The sequence below is a fragment of the Sphaeramia orbicularis genome, chromosome 12 (assembly GCF_902148855.1).
Source record: "Sphaeramia orbicularis chromosome 12, fSphaOr1.1, whole genome shotgun sequence".
Lineage (NCBI taxonomy): Eukaryota > Metazoa > Chordata > Actinopteri > Kurtiformes > Apogonidae > Sphaeramia > Sphaeramia orbicularis.
In genome coordinates, this window is record NC_043968.1 from 46130869 (window position 1) to 46151726 (window position 20858).

Genomic DNA, 20858 nt, shown 5'->3' on the forward strand with positions numbered 1-20858 from the left:
TCTGCTTCCTTGTGCAACCAGTTAAGGTTAAAGAAGAAAACTTCTGAGGTAAAAACTGTGAAAATGTTCAAAGCTGATTCTGAGATCCTCACATGATGTCAAGCTATCAGAGACACAAACCTGCAGAGTTTTACTTACCAGACAAATTCTGGAACTGTCAACAGATCAAAACCACATTCATCTTAAGAAACAGGTATGGACGTGTTGATAAATCACCTTTTTAGAGTTTGGTTTTAAGAAATGAAACACATACGTGTAAAAAGGATAAAAACACCTTTTTTTTGTCATAGTTACTCTGTTTTTGTAGGAATATCTGCACTTAACACAGAATATCAGTGAAATCTTTACAATAAGGATTTGTGTAATTTTTAAGGGGAAATTAGTTTTTTTTTATACACCGTTTCTTTCACTGTATAATCAGATTTCTCCAAAATATTTATTCACGGTGTCTGAAATTCACAGTTTACAATAGGTAAATTGTAACTAATACAAATTCCTATTACTATTATTACTTAGCCATAATTAGTGCCATATTACACAGCAAAGAAGAGTCTGAGGAAGACTCTGAGCACACTCTGGAAAAACTTACTACATATTTGTTCAAGATTTATAAAAAAAACATTAATATTATTGTTAAAGGAGTAGTGTAACTATTGCAGCCATTTAACACAACGGTCACGTTCACAAGGCTGCTCAACTAAGACACAAGACACAGGTTTGTCTCTTCAGATCTCATTTCAGCTGGAAAAGCTCTACATCCTGTCATCTACAGGGGTGAAGGGTCACAGTAGGACAGGTCAGGGTCAGAGGTCAACAGGAAGAGGGATGCTCTGGTGTTGATGCACTCAGGGTTTTAAGGAGGACTTACTATACAGCCACAGCGAGACAGTTAGTGCTGCTACCTTAAACTGCTGCTACACATAAACGGATGAGCTTCGTCCTGAAGGCCAGATTCACCAACTAATCCAAAAACTCAGTCACTTATGTCATGGCGGTAATGCAAATACTGACCATCAATCAGCTTTTTGTTTTTTATTTCTATTTTTTTTTTTTTATGTCCTAGTGAAAACTCAAAAATATAGTCAAGTATTAAGTCCAAAAATGAAGCTGAGTAAGTTCAATTCAAGCCAGATTTTCAAAGTCTCCCATCATGACCATCATGTCTGATAACGGCAGCATAAGGACGCTTTCACAACCACCTCATCGATCCGACTGCGATGTGGCTCAAACAGCCAGACTTTAATCTGACCAAGACATTTAACCTTGATCAAACTGAAACATGGTTCCGTTCATTTACAATGTGAAAACAACTGGTCAGACCATCAGACCAATTCAAAAAAGTAATCGTCAGGAATGTGTCACCACCAAAAAACAAAAGAAAAACTAACAGTACAAGTAAAAAAAAACATGTATTAAATGTTGAGGTCTTGTGCTTCTCCAAAGGGAGCTCATGCAGATGATGATGACAGTATCAGTTTACGCCCAATACTGCAGCGTGAACGCAAAACAAAGAAAAGAACTAAACTGACTTTCAGTTCTGACCTTCTGGTGTGAAAACATCCCAAGTTAAGTCCAAGTAAAGACCAAACACCTTATTCAGAACAGTTCGTTTCCATTTTTTGTCATATCTAGATTTCATACAGCTTGATTGTCAGAGTTTGGACAGACTTATGAAATCTAATTTGCAAAAAATTAGACCCACATCTCACCACTTGGATTTCTACTTGTATTGTGTCGGTCCTGTGACTCTGGTTGCTCAAACTGACATCACCTTTAAAGCTCTGCACTGACACCTACTGTAGCATTACCAGACTTACCTCCCCCCTTGATACATCTACAACCCTCCAACACTGCTCTGCAACAGAGGTGAAGGTTCTCTGGGTTGTTTGGTTACATGGTAAGGCCCAAGCTGATATAAAACTTGTAAACAGTCAGGTCAGAGGTCATTGACAACAGAGTCAAAAGTCAACATTTTATGTCTAAACTCGGGTACAGGTCATGTGATTCAGTCTCAGAGAGGAGCTTACTGGAACTGAAAATCTTCAATTGGATGGAGTGACCTTTAGAAGGTTTGTGTCATTGCTCCTTTAAATCTGGCCAACAGGACGGAGACATGAGCGTCAGTTTGTGGACACGATACCTTAATGAATGTGGTTACAGAGTCAGAAGATCAAAGGGGTGTCAGAAGAAAACCTGCAGGTGGGAAATAGACACCACACACCAGACCTTGGCAGAGTTGGGGGATAGAAAGACGGCCCTGAACTGACCCACAGCCCAACAGAAGCTTCCACATATGACAACATGAACAGCAGCAGTAAACAGGGACAAACATTCAACCCTCTGTGTATTTATACTTTAAAACACCATGTCCTTTATACTGGCAAAATCAAATAAGATAGAATTTTGACCCTAATATGGACCCAAGCCATGACTATTGTAACGCATCTGTACATGTTTTAGGTGCAAAGCCTTTTTTCTGTCAGTTTCAAAGTATATTAACGATGCTCTCATCTGTTGGCCAAACATTTCTATCAGCTGATACTTTCATTTTTCACTACCAATGTCCTCTATATAATAAGATGATACTCAACATGCAGCATAAACATAAAACGGTGCAAACAAAAATGTCAGTGCCTGCATCAGCTGTTTGAGAATGTCAGGGTCAGTGCATTTGTAATTTCTTTAAAAAGTTAATCATTGGAGTGATCAGACTGTGATTAAGATAAAAAAGATTTGCTCAGATTTTATCTGATTTGCGTTGTTTGTAAAGATAATAAGCACCACATTTTCATCTCCTCTCAATATGGGATTGGATAAAGTGACAAGTTACTGTATAACAACCACACTGTTATTGGTGGAATAGAACCATCAAACAGATACCATTAAACCTCAGTTCTGGCCTTGCATTTTTTCCCATGTCTGCTCTGTAAAATCAATGAGTCCTATGTTTGTTGACTTGTGCACTTAAATTACATCAAATGTTTTCAACAATGCTCAGATTGAGAGACAGGTATTTATTTATTGTCATGTACGTTTCATTTGGTTTAAGTTTAATGTTATTTGCAGGTATTTCACTGATATGACATATTATACATCATTAAACATGATTAATTTCTGATAATAATAATAATAATAATAATAATCATAATCATCATTATTATTATTATTATTAATAAATGATATGTGAAATTATGTTGTGATATAAAGTGAAGTGCTCTGAATGACTTGCATCAAACCGTCTGTATTTTTAGGGCATTTATTGATAAATGTAACAAATAAAGGGGGAATCTAGAAAGCACCACACTGAGGTTTTCTTCAGTAACATCGGTTTATATTAAATTTCTTTTCTATGTGTTATAGCTGAATAAGAGTTTGTGAGTTCTTCCCCATTTGCTGCTGTTTGTGCCTGTCTAAGGAACAATCAGCTGACTGGAAGCTTTCTGAGCTGCAAGAAGCATCAACAAAACCACATCGAAATACAATCACCAACTCATCTTAAAAGTCATAAAAACTTTCCCAAATACTGTCTGATTATCTCTCACAGCCAAAAAACCTCCATAAAAGACAACAAATATTTACTCTTAATAATCACTTGTATTCCTTTCTTAGAATCACTATTGTTAAGGATTTGCATTGCCATATGATAAAAATCTTATCACATAAAAGAGATCAAATGTATTGTAAAGTCAGAGTTTTGGCTTTAGCTGTGTGCTGTTGAAGACCTCATGTACGACTGCGGACACTCACCTCCAGCGCTGCCTTCTGGACCGTCACCTGGCTGTAGACTCGAGCACCATCGTCAGGACAAACTGTCTTCAGCTCCTCTTTGTTGAGAGAGAAGAGCTGAGCACCGGTCAACACACCGAGGCTGGTAATGGTTCTGCAGACAGAAAGCAGCAGCATTTACGACTCACCTGGACAGGTAACCCCGGAGGGAGGGTCACATGTACCCTGTCACCTCCACTGTATGTAGGTGAACCCAAGCCAAAACATGTTAATAAATATTTCAAAAGTAATGTTGTAGTCCTTATTTAGCAGGATTTATACCAAAGAATACACACTAGTTTAGTTTCACAAGTTTTCTCCAGAAGATTTTGCAAATGTCTACTCCAAACACACATATATGTGAAGAAATACAACATTAGAATTGAGTCATGTAATTGGCTTCATTTGTAGCAGGATGTTTTGCAGTGATATAAACCTATCACAAACAAATTACACAATGCAAGAGGACTCAAGGTTTTATTTCAAGACCACAAGACTTTTATGTGGTCTTGAGATAGGTCTCAAGAACGATACAACCCACAGGTGGTTTTTGTACAATCTTCATTCTAAATATCTATTTTAACAAGTGGTGCCAGGCACAACAAACCCCGCCCCTCGCACGTATTGTAGCTTATTTTGGCATCGGTCAATCTTACGTCATCATGTCTATGTATGTGCTGATGTCAGCATATCAATTGCGTCTATATATGTGCAAAGTCTGACGTAAATTGAAACTAAATTGATGTTTTTATAGTCATGTGAAATTTCACCCATTATAAGTAAATGGGAGAAGTAAAAATATTTTAAAAATTCAAACTTTGACCTACTTTCCCCAAAATCTAATCACATCTATTCTTGGTCACTGGCAATCTATAAACACAGTTCAGTATGAATTCAACCAACAGTTTTGCTGCTAGAGTGTTAACAAACAAACTGAACCAAAAACAATACCCCTTGCCTCCCCTTCGGGGGACGGGGTAATAAGTTACTTTGTGATTTACTTTACTTTACTTTGTGCTAAGTCAGACCCATATTTATATGGGTCTGACTTAGCTTGACTGATTCAAACAACCACTTTACTTTTCATTATCTGGAGGAAGCCATATAGTGTGCATGTCAGCCTCTGGTCTGAATCCAGCTTTAGAGATGGTGTTTTTTTTTGTTTTTTTTTTCCATTCTTCTTTTCATTCAATGAGGGGCACTTGGGCACTAATGGGCCTCCATGTGTCATTGTTGTTGTGACTCACACAGGGCTGAAGCCTTTGGTCTCTAACCAGGCTTTGACGTCGTCAGGTGAGGAGTCATAGGTGATGTTGATGGCTGGGAGGCTGCCGCTCCGTGACGGAACCTGAAACTTCTTCTGAGCGCTGCGACCCAGAGTCAATCTGTGCATGAGCTCGTCCTGAACTTCCTCCATGTTGGATTTCCGTCCTGCTAGGAGGACGAAGATGACACAGGTAGGAAGTAACAAATATTTACATTACTGTACTAAAGTAGAGGTGTCATGTATCTACACTGGTAATTATTTTTCCCCACAACTTCTCTCTGAATCCTTTTTTTCTCAAAAATCTGACAACCATTTTTAAGACAAATGTCATAATTCACCAACAGAAATACTTGATTAAAAGGACGGTATAATTGTTTCAATGTAAGAGTTTCCGTTTGCCCTCTCAGCTGACTCACGGTTGGCAGGAGCAGCTCGCTGGTTGCCATGGTCCCTCAGGGCAACAGTGTTGTTTTCATTGGATGTCAGGCTGTTGTGTCGGCTGACAGGGTTGCCACTGCTGGTGGCTGGCTTGGCAGGCTCTGTGGCTGGAGGTGGCAGTGGTGGTGTGGGGAGCCTGGCCGGTGCCGGAGGGGGTGGTGTTGGAGCCGGAGGCATCGGAGTCACCACTGGTTTAGAGGTGGTCTGCTTCTGGGACATGACAGAATGGCTTTCATGGATTTACTGCTAATATTCACTCTACAGTTGCATAGACTGGTGTCTTTGACAATGGACTTAAAAATCAAACTATCAGCATGGGGTTTGCAGACAGATCAGTTCAAGTCTTCAATACAACTACAGCAGAATGAACTAAACTACACAGCAACTATATCCATCTTGTCACATATTAGTCCTTCTGAACTTCTACTACATGAATCTTAATGTCAGAGGAGGTGATGTTTGTTGGTTACCTCGTTCAACTCTCCCAGTAATTGCTGGCAACATAACATGAATGAAACAAAGATGATGATAATGTGATGATAAAGCAAAATGTATTTTTATTCACAGCACTGCAAACTCACTACAGAGCATCTGAAGGAACTACGGTGGGTCAAATATCTATTCTACCTTCACTGTTGTTTAACTAACCATACAGATCATATCCATAAAACCTCTTTAAGAAACAGTCACACATTTAACTACTTTGCTCTCAGTCATTCAACACATCATTTAAAATTAGTTTTGCAGACTCAAACACGCTTGTGTTTAAGATACAGCATACACAATATTTTTACTAATAAAATTGTACTACTTGTTCTATCCACTTCTTTTATTACCCGAGGAGACCCAGCCTTTTCAATCTGTGGCTTCTCCTTAGTCACTTTTATCTGATTGTATGCATTTCTTATTGTTGTCTTCATTTTTTAAATTGTTTTAATCCTTTACATTGTTGGTAGTCTAAACACATCCACCTTCACATCAGACTCAGGCTCTACCATGAAATGTGAGACTGTTCCTTTAAGATCCACAGCAAAGCAAATCAGAGGAAAAATACTCTTCATTCTGCAAACTAGAATCCACTGCTGTACTGTACCTTGAACAACTCAAATTCCTTCTTTGGCATCATGAGCTTCATTTGTTAAAATGGTGAAAACATGATGGAGATGACAATGATTTAGCAGAAAATGAAATGTGTAAGTTGAAATATCAGATGGGCATGGACATATGTGCTGTACCTGGATGGTGTGGCTGTAGATGGGCTCTCCTCTGCTCGTCATGTCCACAGCTTTGGTGATCTCCAGGATGTTGTTTGGCACATAGCCGGACGCCCCGCTGCCATTTCGAACTTTCCACCACTGTTTCCTGTCGTCAAGAACCTGTTGCATATTTGAGAAAAACTTACGTGTTTAAAAACTCTACAGATTGTGTTAAATCAGTTCCACTATGTGTTTTTACTCTAACAGTGAAAACTCTGTTATTGAACAGAATAACAGATCATTTTTGACCCTAAACTCAACACAGGGGTTAAAAAATACAACTCTCTATACACACACTTCACCTGATGTAAGAATAAATTGCTGATAATAAAATGTGGTTTACCTCTACGACTTCATCTTTGAGAACAGACAGCTCTGTGTTGTTTCTTGCAACAAAGTCATATTTAGATTTGGCAATCAGTTTTTGTTGGCCTCTGCCTTCAGCGTCATAACTTCTGAAATCAAATTGAACATTGATTAAAGATTAAAATATTTACACAGAAAATCAGTAGTAACTAAAAATGTACATGGTGACTAAAAACCTCATAATGAGTAACATAAATTGCAGATAAACACCGACATATATGAAGAGAAAACAAATGGTTGTGATGTTTTAATCACAACTAAGGACCAAAACGTTGACTGCTGCTTGGATGATAAGAGCCGTGGAGAAGTGTCCCAACTTTACATCAGGTCAGAAACAAAAGATATAATTCAATTTTAAAGATTTCAGAGGTTAATTAAATATAAAGGAAGAATAATGATCAGTCCAAAAATAGGCATTTTAAGAGAGGAGCGTTTTTTCAGGTTTGTGTTTTATAAAGAAGAAATCTGAATCAGCAGAAACCGAGTCACTAGAAGAAACCAGACTAAACCAATGAAGTAAAGAACTTGAGTAGGAAACAGGAGGAGCTGTTCAGAGGAGGATTTTAGTTGACAGTTAAGTAAAGAGGGAGCAGTTCTCCAGGGCTTCCCATAACCTTAAAGTTACCGGTCCACACGGCGGCTGATGGCCTGTTTAAAGGCAGCCACGGCCGTGTCCTGGTCCAGAATCTGCATGCGTTTGTAGGAAGTGTTGCTGAAGGCGTACCCGTCCACAGGAGGAAACCTCTGCACCGCTGCCTGCTGCAAGACACATACAACATAATTAAAGAGCTCACTAATGGAGTTTTGTTGATGTCATCAGTATGTATTACATGATGTCCCACCTCCTGGGTCAGTCTGAGCTTCAGCTCCTCGTTCCTCTGGATTTCAGCATTGACAAGGCTCTCAGCCAGCTGAGTCAGCTCCTGTTCTTGAGATGGAGCCACCAAAGGCGACGCTGGCGGCTCCCAGCCATCCCGAAACTTCAGCACGCAGGGAGGGAAATAATGATCCTTAGGCCACTCCAACCTGGAGGCAAACACCAAACATTTTTCCTCTGTACACAGGTTATGTAATACTGTAAGGCCTTTCAGAGCAGCTCAAAACATCTGCTATCAATAGCAATATTGGGAAGAAAACAGAAGTTACTGATAAAACCTGCTGTTATCCATATGCTCTCCAATGCTTTGAGTGAATTGCTTTTTCAAGTTAATTTGCTGGATGCTCAAAAGCTCCTGACAATCAAATTTTAAGACAACCATCACAACGAAAATAGTAATTTGGTGTGTGGTGTTAATGTCATTAAACATGCAAAAAGTGTTCATCATGCCACCACTTAGTTCATCGTTATAAGGGCAGGTATTGAGCTTGTTAGGATGCTGAGGTCTGCAATGTTACAGTGTGGCAGAACTCAGGGCTGCAATATTTAACATAATGTGCTGCACACTAATACCCCTTAGCCAGAATGGACAGACAGACAGAAAGACAGATGACAAAAGATTACAATACCCCTTTGGCCGAGGAGTAACAAGTACACGTTAGCTTTCTAATTATGTCATAATAAAAAAAACACAACTTAACCCTGAACCAATACAATATAATATTAACTGTCTGTCTAAATGTGATATAAAACATTAAAGCATTGTATGTACTATTAGCTGTAAAATCAATTTTTCAACCCTAGTTCTAACCCAGTTGGGAAAAAATTACTTTGTATAACTAAAGAAGTTCAACAGGAGAGTTAGCGTCTAGTGGCCATCTGTGGAATTTATTTTAAGCCACATCTGTGGCTTCAATTTCAAGCTATGGTTGATGGCCCTTGGATAAATCACCAATTTCTAAGAACATTATTTGACTGGGTAAAAAGCATTTATCTGGCTGTGACATATTCTCCACCTGCATTTGGTCCATCCATCTCCCAGCGCCACCCACAGGTGCCTCTCCTCTGCTGTTCCTGAGGCATGTAAGAAGTCGATGGCCTCGCTGGTGAGTAGGGGCACAATGACACTGCGGGCCAGGTCCACGCTGCCAGATGCCTGGATCACCTGCAGGATGGACAGAAGTCACATGGATGACAGGGAACTGACGATGTTTAACAGGAGGTATACTTTTAAATTTTAACCAATATGTAGTAAACATAATAATCAGATGACTTAAAAAAAAACAAAAAACACGTTCTTTTACCTACAGCTTTTAACACTTTCTCATGAATATTATAAAATATACCTTTCTTGTTTGTTGCCTTGTATGTTGTATGTATGTTATACATTTCCACTGTGGTCTGTTTTCTTTGTGTGAGGGATACGTTATATTCTGTACATTATGATTTTATTTTCAGGACTAACACATCATGTTTAGTAATATTCCATTTTTACACATGACAATTACATTTAAACTACATCAACATATTAAAAACTGACATTTAATTGATATACAGTATATTTGAGACTGACCATCTTGAGTGGGGTGAACAGGAAATGAACCAGATCCACAGCACTCGGGTTTTGGATGTGATCCTTCAGTTTCCCCTGCAGAGCAGCACACAGTCAGACATCTGAAGAGTAAAATGTTTAAAATGAAGAAACACTGTACAAACATATGATGATGCTCTCACCAGCTGGTTGAAGGCGTGTTTGAACTTTTGTAGACAATCCACAAAGTCGTCTTCACTGGGAGGTTTGGAACGCAGAGTCAGGACGCCCTCTGGTGGATGAAATAACAACCACAATAAAAAGAACATGAGGTCAGTTTGAGGGCAATTTAACCACTTCTCCACCAAGTTCAGAGAAAAATGACATTTAGATGAGTGCATTTCCAGTTTATGATGAAAGGGTGTTAATGTCTATGTAGTTTTGAATGTAAATATGTGGATTTGAATAACAAGTTCAAAAGAAGTTTTCACTGAGGTGGAAACTTTGAATTGATCTATCTTTTATTGACGTAATCTATAACATTTTTATTTATTACTGTTTTCCACACTGGAATGCAACTCCAGCAGCTGTTTTCTTAATGAGTATATTTACAGATCTAATGTAAGCAGCATATTTCATTTGAATATTCTGAATTTGGACATTTTCCCAATGGAGCATTTTCCAATTACAAAGAGTGGGATATGCTGATATTGTTCGGTATTATGGCTATTTTTTGGACGTGTAAACAGCGCATTCAGAATAAGCCTCTCAACTGTATTTGAGCACTGATTGCGACACACAGCCCCTATTTAATTTTAGTCAACTATTAATTTTAATTAAATGTAATGTAAACAGCAGTGGATGGAAACATGCTTTCACCGCTGTTAATACATGTTTCTTCTATTTTTCTGGCTTTTAAAGCTTTTGTTAAATATTGTACTTATTATGCATGGTTTCATGGTTGTTAAGTGCTCAACATAGAACAAAAAACTGATCTGAGGTCAGCCAATGTAGAACCCAGGATCTGTCCTCACCTCCTGGTCCTTTCTTTTTGGTTTTCTTAGACTTCTTCCTCTTGTTTAGTTCGTTGAAAGCCTCTGCAGCTTTCTGAAGTTTGGTGACAAAGAACTCGATGTCGTCCAGGATGTGGTTCAGAATTTGCTGCAAAAACAAAACTGATCAGTTGTGTGTTGCAAATCTGCAAAACATTTAGTTTCAAACGGTCAACAACAGAGGTATGGAGGGTTGTTTTTATTTCATGTCACCTTCCCATTTGTCCTCAGCATGACATTTATTCAGATTTAATGATTAAACCCAAACTAACAAAGCAGAGCAGTTCCCACACAGCTCTGACATTCAGACGTTTCCCTTTATGTAACCAGATTTTATCTCCAAAGCTTCCAAACTATGATTATATTTAAATACATTGTTCAATCATCTTAAATCCTCCATCTATCGTCAGTAAATCTGGGTGACCTCAAACTGAAACCAGTTACTCTATGATCAGAATAAACATTCAATCCAACGTATCAGAAATCTGGCTTCAGGTTAGCTATTCTGGACTCACCACATCTCTGTCGACTTGAGCTGCTGTCATTTCCACTGATCCGTCCTCTTCAAACTGTCTCTGCCTCTCATCTGCAGCCAAAAAACAATAAATTCAATACTTCATACAATGATCTTCTTGCATGACTTTTGCCATATTTCAGCCCTTTTACCAGTTGATTTATTCATATGTCACATCATTTTAAATTGGGCTAAACAGTTATCAGACTGGTGTAAACTCAGTGAAATCCTGTGTCAGCCCAGACTAAACTGGCCAGTTCTTTTGCTAAACCACTTTCAGTTTTTTGGATCCAGTATCGGACCAGGTACCTGTATCACAAAGCAAGTTCCCCAGGCCCAGGATCTAATTTCCCCTTTCCACTCATCTTGACATTGCAGTCAGGCTAAGCTTTAACAGGAAGGTGGTTATGAACTAACTCTGTCAACCCAGACTGTAGGGTTGATGTTGACACCAGATGAAAAACAACAAACATGGGCAAGTAAAGAGCTGCCTATTTCTCACAATTATAATTTCACCAATATATGAAGAACTTAAAGATATAATAGTAACACAGAAAGGAAAACTGGTAAAAAAACAAAACAAAAACAAAAAAAAACTGTCTACCGTGTGACTGTGACTAATATTTTTGATTGATCTCACTTATATTCTCAGTTAATACATACAAATGACAAAGTTATGCTATGAGATATGCGTTACAAAAAAAGAAAGCTTTAATGAAACTGTACTGCATGTGGCTATGCTAATATGGGACGACCAGCTAGCGTATTTAATTCAGATCAGTAGTGAGGGTGTCAAAAAGAAATTAAGAACAGCTGTTCAGAAAGAATTCAGTTGAGGCTTTATATGATCATGACAGAAAAGTGATTTTATTTTGTCCAAACTGATATCTAGAAGCCTATCACTGAACCAAGTATCAACCACTAATTTTAATAAGTAGACTTTTTTATTTGATATTAAATTGTATTTGAAGTAAATAGTCCACTCTTATGTCTTACATTTATTTATTATTGGTTATTGCCTATAATGAAATGTTGGAAGGTTTAGCTTTGTTTGTTTTTGGAACATTAATTGGTGTATGAACTAAATATTACACTATTCATTCATTGTTGGTTTTTGCCAATAACTTTTGAATATTTTGCTTGTTTTTATGTGGACCCCGGAAGGCTAGTTGTTACTACGGTAATAAACAACAGGGATCAATCAATAAATAAATATCATATCATTAAGGCAAGAGTGGATCTGAATATTAGCTCAGTCAGTCATGTACTCTGTTAAATCATTGTGTTCTTATTTGTATTCTTATGGTATTTATTTAGTTATTTTAGGTTTATTCTTTCAGTTTAACCCTGTGGTAAAGAACAAACCCAAAAGCCAGATTAAAACCGATAAATAATCACCAGCCCCAGGTTAAAGTTCACTATTCCAGTGTCAGAGCACTTTACATTGCTTGGCTCCAGTCTACTTCCAACTCTACTGAAATTTGTTTACTGAAGTCACATGTTTAGTGTCTTTGAAAATGTTTCTGAAGTGTTGAACTTTTGATCAAAGTATGGACTGGATTTGAAAACATTTGTGACATCACTCACAGTCTTGCTGCTCATTGGTCCAGGCTGACCATGCAGCCACTCTGCTCTTCACGTCCACTTGACTGTCAGCTGCTGGAGGTTCAGGAGCAGGAGCAGCAGGGGGTGGAGGGATGATCCCGTCACTCTTTAGGATCATCCTACAGAAAGAGGAAAATACAAGTTCATCAATCAGCTCTTGGTGTGAAAAAAAGCATTTACAGAAAACCCCTGATCAATTCTTACTTCAGCGTCTCTGGCCTCTTCTTCGGTTTGCCTCCTTTGGCATCGATCATGGCACTGTCAATGTCTGCTTGGATCAGATTTGCCTGATGTAAAGTCAACAAATGTATGAGAATTCTTCCAATTCCATCAGAGATTTTGAGAATTTTGATTTTGTTTAGGCCTTCATTGTTTTGATGTATTATGCAATTGTTTTATTCCAGACAAAGTTTCTTCCCAACAATTCAAAGATCCAGTATCTGCTGTCAGAGTGCAGGTGTGTTTTACACTTGGTTTTTAAACATTCAACAAGAGGCACATTCATGATTGACAAGGATTTAAACACGTCACATCATCTGAAGGAGAGTGACATTCACTGCCTCACTTTACCTTGATGTCGTCACACTGGAACAGGTGAAGGTCAGGTTTACCCTGTCCTGACTCTTTGCAAACCAAAGCCAGGATAGAGTCGTAGCTGCAGGCATTCATGACAGCCTGGCAGTGCTGGATTATCCCAATAGGGAAGTTTTCCAGCTCATTCTGAAAACACAAGTCAAGACACAGCACAATGTTGTAATGAAATTTATTACGTTATGTTAATATTTTGTTATGGGTTCTTTGATTTTTTTTCCCCCTGTGTTAAGGCCCGTAACACTTTTTAATTGCTTGATTATCTTTCTGTCTACGTCACACTTGTAAAAGTTAATCAGTTTCATCTCACCTTGGTCTCCTGGTCGATGAGGCTGACAGCCTTGTCCTCCACCTGCAGCAGCATCTCCTGTGTCCACACCTTCCCTTTGGCATCCAGCAAACGGAGTCGTCGGATACCATCGTCTACTGTGATCATTCCATCTTTACGATCCAGAACAAAGGTTGTCAGGTGCTGAGAAAAAACATGAGTAAACAAACAAGATGATATTTGTTACATATGGTATGTAAATATATTTCCAAATGTTTTGCATGTAACTTTCAACCTACGAAAGTCTCAGAGTGTTAATGTTGCCCTTTTTGTCCATACATGTGCCTCAGACAAAAAAAAAAAATGAAAGGAATAAAGACCTTGTCTACTAGCTGAAAAATAGAAAATATCTCAGACAACCACAGGGCCACTGTCCACTGACATTTTTGTAACATATACACAATATATTACAGTCAACTCACAAGCTGTTGAATTATTTCAGTTTTTGGTCTTACCTCCACATGATACTGTGATGTGTCTGTCAAGCTATTGATGCTGGTTTTAGTGTAGTGTTTTCTTTGTTCTGGAGAAAAGAGCAAAGTTGTTGAACGGTCCATTATTCTGTTTTGTTTTTTTACAGATTCAGGTCTGAAATGACATTTTACAGGGAAAGATACTGAGGAGATTTAGAGGTTAATCACACAAAACACATGCAGAAAAGTATTGGAAGCACCTGGAAGAAATATATACACTATATTGCCAAAAGTATTGGCTCACCCATCCAAATAATCAGAATCAGGTGTTCCAATCACTTCCATGGCCACAGGTGTATAAAATCAAGCACCTAGGCATGCAGACTGCTTTTACAAACATTTGTGAAAGAATGGGTCGCTCTCAGGAGCTCAGTGAATTCCAGCGTGGAACTGTGATAGGATGCCACCTGTGCAACAAATCCAGTCGTGAAATTTCCTCGCTCCTAAATATTCCACAGTCAACTGTCAGCTGTATTATAAGAAAGTGGAAGTGTTTGAGAACGACAGCAACTCAGCTACGAAGTGGTAGGCCACGTAAACTGACGGAGCGGGGTCAGCGGATGCTGAGGCATATAGTGCGAAGAGGTTGCCAACTTTCTGCTGAGTCAATCCCTACAGACCTCCAAACTTTATGTGGCCGTCAGATTAGCTCAAGAACAGTGTGCAGAGAGCTTCATGGAATGGGTTTCCATGGCCGAGGAGCTGCATCCAAGCCATACATCACCAAGTGCAATGCAAAGTGCCGGATGCAGTGGTGTAAAGCATGCCGCCACTGGACTGTAGAGCAGTGGAGGTGCGCTCTCTGGAGTGACCAATCGCGCTTCTCCATCTGGCAATCTGATGGACGGGTCTGGGTTTGGCAGTTGCCAGGAGAACGATACTGTCGGACCGCATTGTGCCAAGTGTAAAGTTTGGTGGAGGGGGGATTATGGTGTGGGGTTGTTTTTCAGGAGCTGGGTTGGCCCCTTAGTTCCAGTGAAAGGAACCGTGAATGCTTCAGCTGACCAAGACATTTTGGACAATTCCATGCTCCCAACTTTGTGGGAACAGTTTGGAGCTGGCCCCTTCTTCTTCCAACATGACTGTGCACCAGTGCACAAAGCAAGGTCCATAAAGACATGGATGACAGAGTCTGGTGTGGATGAACTGGACTGGCCTGCACAGAGTCCTGACCTCAACCCCACAGAAAAACCTTTGGGATGAACTAGAGCAGAGACTGAGAGCCAGGCCTTCTCGTCCAACATCAATGTGTGACCTCACAAATGCGCTTCTGGAAGAATGGTCAAAAATTCCCATGAACACACTCCTAAACCTTGTGGACAGCCTTCCCAGAAGAGTTGAAGCTGTTATAACTGCAAAGGGTGGACCGACATCATACTGAACCCCATAGACTAGGAATGGGATGTCACTTAAATTCATATGCGAGTCAAGGCAGGTGAGCAAATACTTTTGGCAATATAGTGCATATATTAATAAAAAAAAATATTATACAGTTATTCCCTGTTAATTATAAACAACTGAAATGAGACAGAATTTAATGTAATGTACACATTGTTCCAAGTTTGGCAGCATAATTACAGAATTTTGACTTTGAAGGGTATCAGGGTAAACAATGACATAAAAACGGATTTCTTAAAGTTTTATGTATTGAATTTTATGAAAAGAAGCTGCGATCCCATTTGTTTCAGGAAATGTTTCAGTGAACTAAAGGGTTAAGTTAATTCATTACTTTGTATTACTGTGAAGAGTTTAAAATAAAGTGAAACCTTGTTAACTTGTAAAATGTTTATTTTCCACACCTACATTGTTTGTGAGTAGAACTGAGATCATCAAAAGAAAAGAGACAACTCACACATGCTGACAAACCTTTTACCAGAAGTGTAGGGCAGCAACTAATAATTATTTTAGTATCAGTTACTCTGCAGTCCATTTCTCAACTGATCACTAAATGGTTTTGTCATGTCCATTGCAATGTCCCAAAACCCAGACAGACAAACTGTATAGTCTGCCGTTTTTTTAATTTCACTGTCTTTTGCCTAAATGTTGGTTTTCTAGAGTATTGCCAAAGGACAGGCTATGAACCATATGCTGATCTGAGTTTGTGTTTTTGTTTTCATAAATACAACTGGCAACAAGTGTCTCATGTCATAGAACATTGTATAAAACACTTCAGATTGAGAAAAATATTCTCTGGTAATGAAAACAATTATTAGTTGCTGCTCTGGACTAAATGCAATGATAAAACGAACAAAAAGCCACAAAACAATCACACAGTCTACTCGGCTCACTTTGACTTTTCTTTTTATGTTTGGCAGAAGAACGGAGGAAATACATTTCATCTCTTCCTGTAAATGTGAGAGAATCAGGAGAGTCAACAAATCAGAAATCAAGTTTCTGATATATCTTGGGTGCTCTGCTGAAAAAAATGTGTCAAACATGCATCAAAATGGGACTCTGCAGTGCATCCAGCTGTGAGTGAGTCATGTGACCAGGGAAGAAACTCACCGTATAGAGCTTTGGCACCGGACTTGACTTTATTTTTGGGCAGCTCAGGAGATGAAGAGCCATGGCCGCTGTGAAAGAGAAATAGACAGTTAAATAAATAAACAAACACTTGTGTGCTTCTGAGTTTCTGATTGGCTGGCAGGTGACCTGTAGCCATAGCAACTGAACAAAAGCACCACACACAAAGGATTATCAATAAGTGTGTTTCCATCCAGCTGTTTTCAGTCGCATTTTCAATTTGCACATAAGGAACCCAGACTGGAGGTTCTGTTAACTGAAAATATGAATGAATGAATGAATGAATGTGCTGATTAAAAAAATATAAATGCAAGCAAATTCAATGTCAGCAGATATGCATCTGCATGAATGGACCAATAAGTGTTCACTAATTAAATACAAGAAGGAAAAACATACATGTCATATTAGAAATGAAACATCAGTGAAACACCACCATGTATGAAGAGCAACAGAGACAAAACAAAACAAAAAAATAGACAAAACAGCATGTTATGATCCTGACCCATGGCTCGGATCATAGTAGCTCCTCAGTCAACACCTCAAACCAAATCTTAATGAAGAAAACACATGCGTTCCCATTTTCTTCTACACATTTTCTGAAAATGTTCAATACGTTTTGCTGGAAACCCCTCTGATGGCAACATAGTTGGTTTGCTAGATAGGTCTAGATATAAATACTACAATACCCATGAACCTCAGCTGCTGTTGCCATGGAGATGAAGTCAGTCAGCGGCGTGATTGTGAATCAGAGCTGTAGTGAATAAAACCCTACAGTGTTGCAGTTAAAACTCAAACGAGTTGCCATGGTTAAAAAATTCCTCCTAAATGGAAATAGATCTCAGTGAAGTAATAAATTCCAGATTGTGTTCGGTGTTTTCTTTACATCGTAATTTATTATGGACAATCTGAATTTGAGTTCATGTCTGATGATGAATTGCAGCATGGGCATTGTAGTTGATATCTCTCCTTTAATTTTAGTGTCCGTGGGCTAGTACCTTTGACTTCTGCAATCAAAGAATCAGAGTATTTGCTAACACACATCTTCACCTTTTTAAGAGATTCATGTCCATCACAGACTGTCAGTCATTAACACTCTGTAAGGGAGACATAAATGGGAAGGTTAATGCAGAGACCAGGGGCCTGCAATACCTGTTTAACATACCTGTACAGGCTTTTAATATTTATGCACATGTACAGTTCTGAGCATTGCAGATAGTTAACTATAGTGACACTGATAATTGTGACTTTTAAAACTATTTCTTCTGTAGTTACACCTGTGCAATTTTTGAAAACAGAAAAGAAAATCATCCATGCTTACTAAATCAAAGCACACCACTTTGTGTTATTATGCTGCTCAGTCAGATTCTGACTGTTCTGTCTCATTAAATCATCTCTACTTGTCACTTCCAGCAGCTCCTTCTCTGCTGACCTCAGAACAGCTTCTCTCAAAGTTCAAACATGTGAGGACACGAAGCTTCCTGTCGGAGCAACATGTGAAGTGACAGCAGGCTGCTGAACAGCTCGTGTGTCCCTGACACTCGATATTTTCACACATCGACTTGATTCTGACTGCCGACAGGATGAATAATGAATGAATGTAATTATGCTGCTGACAGCAACAAACGTCTTTGCCTAAACACATCTTGCAGTTGGACAAAAGGACCATTTTGGAAACATTCTACATTTCAAACTTCAACCATATTTGACAAAGCTGACCCACTTGAAACCTTTTTGCAGACTGGTGTAACCAACCAGTTAGAAACAAAAACTCCTTTAATAACATAACATGCTGCACACTTTTAATCCCCCTCGGCCAAATACAGTGGAAGATTCTGTTGAAAGTTACCACCCTATAATTTAGATTAGATTGTCTTTGTGTAAAACTTATTACATACATATTTATATTTATATTTGAAAGTACTCAGATATCAAGGTACAAGGCCATCTGACCTTGAAAAAGTAGGTCAAGGTCACCTATTTTCAATAGACCTCTGCCCCTTGCCAAGATGTATCCACAGTATAAATTAGGTGCAGATATCTCAATGTACTCTTCAGATGATGGGATTATGTCATGAATGGATGGACAGAGACAGACGACAAAATGATTGCAATACCCCTTTGGCCAGAAGTTGGCCGATGGGTAAAAATCAAATTCAACAATACATTTGTTGTGAGGTATTAAGTTTTGTTTCTAAATCTGCCTCAATATAAGCTATAGGTTCTGAAGCAACTGTGTAACTTTTCAAGTGACTTAAAGCAAAAACATCAATTTCACATGCAACCATAGACTGTACTTAAAAAATCTTTGTGGATTTCCCCAACTTCTTCATTTTTGGACTAGAAGTGAGTGTATTTGGAAACCAGGTGGAGCTGCAGAGGACCATGAAACTGACCAAGCTAATGCTAACTTGCAGAAACAGTGCTCACACCGTTAGCTGTTGATGCCACTAAATCATTTCAGCTCCTTGATCAACATCAACACATAACATTAATGTCTACATCCCTTAATGTGTAAACAGACTAATTGTTACTGAATAACTACATTCCCCTATCAGCCTCATCTACAGTCGCTATCAGAAACAAGGAAGTCTCTCCTTAGAACCAGTGTCAGTCTCATCTGATCATGGATTTGTAGGTAAGGGGATAATACCTCTGGTGCACACTCAGATATAGTAGGTGCAGGTGATGAATCTGTTCACTGGATGGTACCCACAATGGAAAAAAGAAAAGAAAGAGGAAGCCTGTTCTGAGTGACGGTAGAAACATAATGGACATAGTGAAACAGAACCTACTCGTTCTCTATACAAAAATAGCTCATTCTAAGGTAACAAAAACTCAGCCATCCTAGTTTTCCTCTGAAATCTGATACACCTGACCTGTAACACAACTAAACCTAGTGAATTACATAAAAATTTACTTCACATACGGTGGTCATAAACAAAGGAAAAGCTATAGATACCCAAACTATTCTTTGTACTATTGACCATGTGAGAAACTGTGCATTTCAGTTTTCACTTGCCACAAATAAGACTAATGTTTCACACTGAAAAATAATGTCCACGTGTGCTTCAAAGGCTAAATCTCCTAAATTCTACATTTCAAGATGGTGTCAAACAGAATGTGTTTATTTGTATGTTTTTTTTTTCCCACAAAGGGCAGCAAACCTGACAAAAAACATTGCTTACATGTCAAGGGGCATTAAACTGTCCTCTGTTACATGTCTTTAGGTTTTACCTCCCTGTGCTCAGTGGGAACATATTGGATCCATTACAACCTTTAAAAGAAGACTTGCAGCTGCTCACAGGAACATCTAAAGTTACAGTTTTCATTAAAAATTAATTTCAGGTTTGGTTTTCTAAGAAAGACAGAGACAAACAATACTAAAGCCTTGAGGTTCTTTATCTAAAAAAAAAAAAAAGCTTCACAGCCCCTTAAAATATACCTTTAATATTCACTTGTTTGGATGCTGAAAGCTGCTGCCATCCTCTGATTATTGAGTTTTCTAAGACTGTGGTTAAATATTGTACATAAAAGTGGCAGTTTTATGTGATCACTTCCATACACTAAGTCCAAAACTGCAGTAACATTGTTAACAAAAGATTGATTACTGACTTGATCTGTGAGTTGTAGGAGCCAAAGATGCCTGAGGCGAGTGTTGAGGATTCATAGCCATTCATCCTGCTTCACAGTTGACAATCAGCTGAAAAAAAAACCCAAAAAAAAACACAAGAACATGACAATCATTAGTCTCACATCCTTTCAGAAGCATAACAAATGTCTGCTTAATATTAGAAGTCAGTTTCAAGAAATTTTATAAATGCAATATTTCAATAAGAAAAGCACTCTGAGAGCGCAGACCTCCGCCAAGACAGATCTGCCCCCCCCCCAATCACCACCAAAATTGAATCATTTCTTCCTTGTGCCAGTATCAACATTTCCTGAAAATTTCATGAAAATCCATCCATAACTTTTTGAGTTATGTTGCTAACAAACAAACACGCAAACAAACAAACATGCATGCACGCACGCAAACACACAAAGCAAAGCGATCACAATACCTCCTGGCGGAGGTAATAACTAGGGCTGCACGATTAATCAATTTTAAATCGAAATTGAATTATTTTATTAGGACAATGTTTGAAAACGGTAATCGTCAAATCAAATTTCATTTCTCTTGTGTCTCTGGGCCATTTGCCTCCAGACTACCGTAGGCTCTTCCTCCTAACTGTGAGAGCGGTCTCCACAGTCTTTGGTCTCCACATACTGGTACAC

The 20858-nt window shown here is 38.6% G+C and overlaps 1 protein-coding gene across 18 annotated transcripts in view; it reads right to left on the bottom strand.

Moving 5' to 3' along the window:
- The window catches only part of eps8a (EGFR pathway substrate 8a, signaling adaptor), a 50579-nt gene that overhangs the window by 3372 nt on the left and 26349 nt on the right, over positions 1–20858 (bottom strand). For 4 of the 18 annotated variants that reach the window (XM_030149934.1, XM_030149940.1, XM_030149932.1 and 1 more), the window contains exons 2-22: positions 20199–20286; positions 16569–16636; positions 14046–14113; positions 13573–13734; positions 13242–13391; positions 12876–12958; positions 12654–12790; positions 11068–11138; positions 10535–10661; positions 9704–9792; positions 9543–9617; positions 8986–9134; positions 7935–8118; positions 7718–7851; positions 7070–7181; positions 6706–6846; positions 6564–6599; positions 5941–5964; positions 5449–5680; positions 5013–5196; positions 3748–3880 (exon numbers count right to left, since the gene is read on the bottom strand). In XM_030149934.1, coding sequence (XP_030005794.1) covers positions 3748–3880; positions 5013–5196; positions 5449–5680; positions 5941–5964; positions 6564–6599; positions 6706–6846; positions 7070–7181; positions 7718–7851; positions 7935–8118; positions 8986–9134; positions 9543–9617; positions 9704–9792; positions 10535–10661; positions 11068–11138; positions 12654–12790; positions 12876–12958; positions 13242–13391; positions 13573–13734; positions 14046–14113; positions 16569–16636; positions 20199–20263 — 2424 coding nt within the window. In that variant the 5' untranslated portion in view covers positions 20264–20286. Of the gene's footprint in view, positions 1–138; positions 155–2140; positions 2194–3747; positions 3881–5012; positions 5197–5448; positions 5681–5940; positions 5965–6563; positions 6600–6705; positions 6847–7069; positions 7182–7717; positions 7852–7934; positions 8119–8985; positions 9135–9542; positions 9618–9703; positions 9793–10534; positions 10662–11067; positions 11139–12653; positions 12791–12875; positions 12959–13241; positions 13392–13572; positions 13735–14045; positions 14114–16568; positions 16637–17633; positions 17681–20198; positions 20287–20858 lie in introns of those variants that run through there. The other 14 variants (XR_003936866.1, XM_030149941.1, XM_030149944.1 and 11 more) reach the window with 14 other exon arrangements.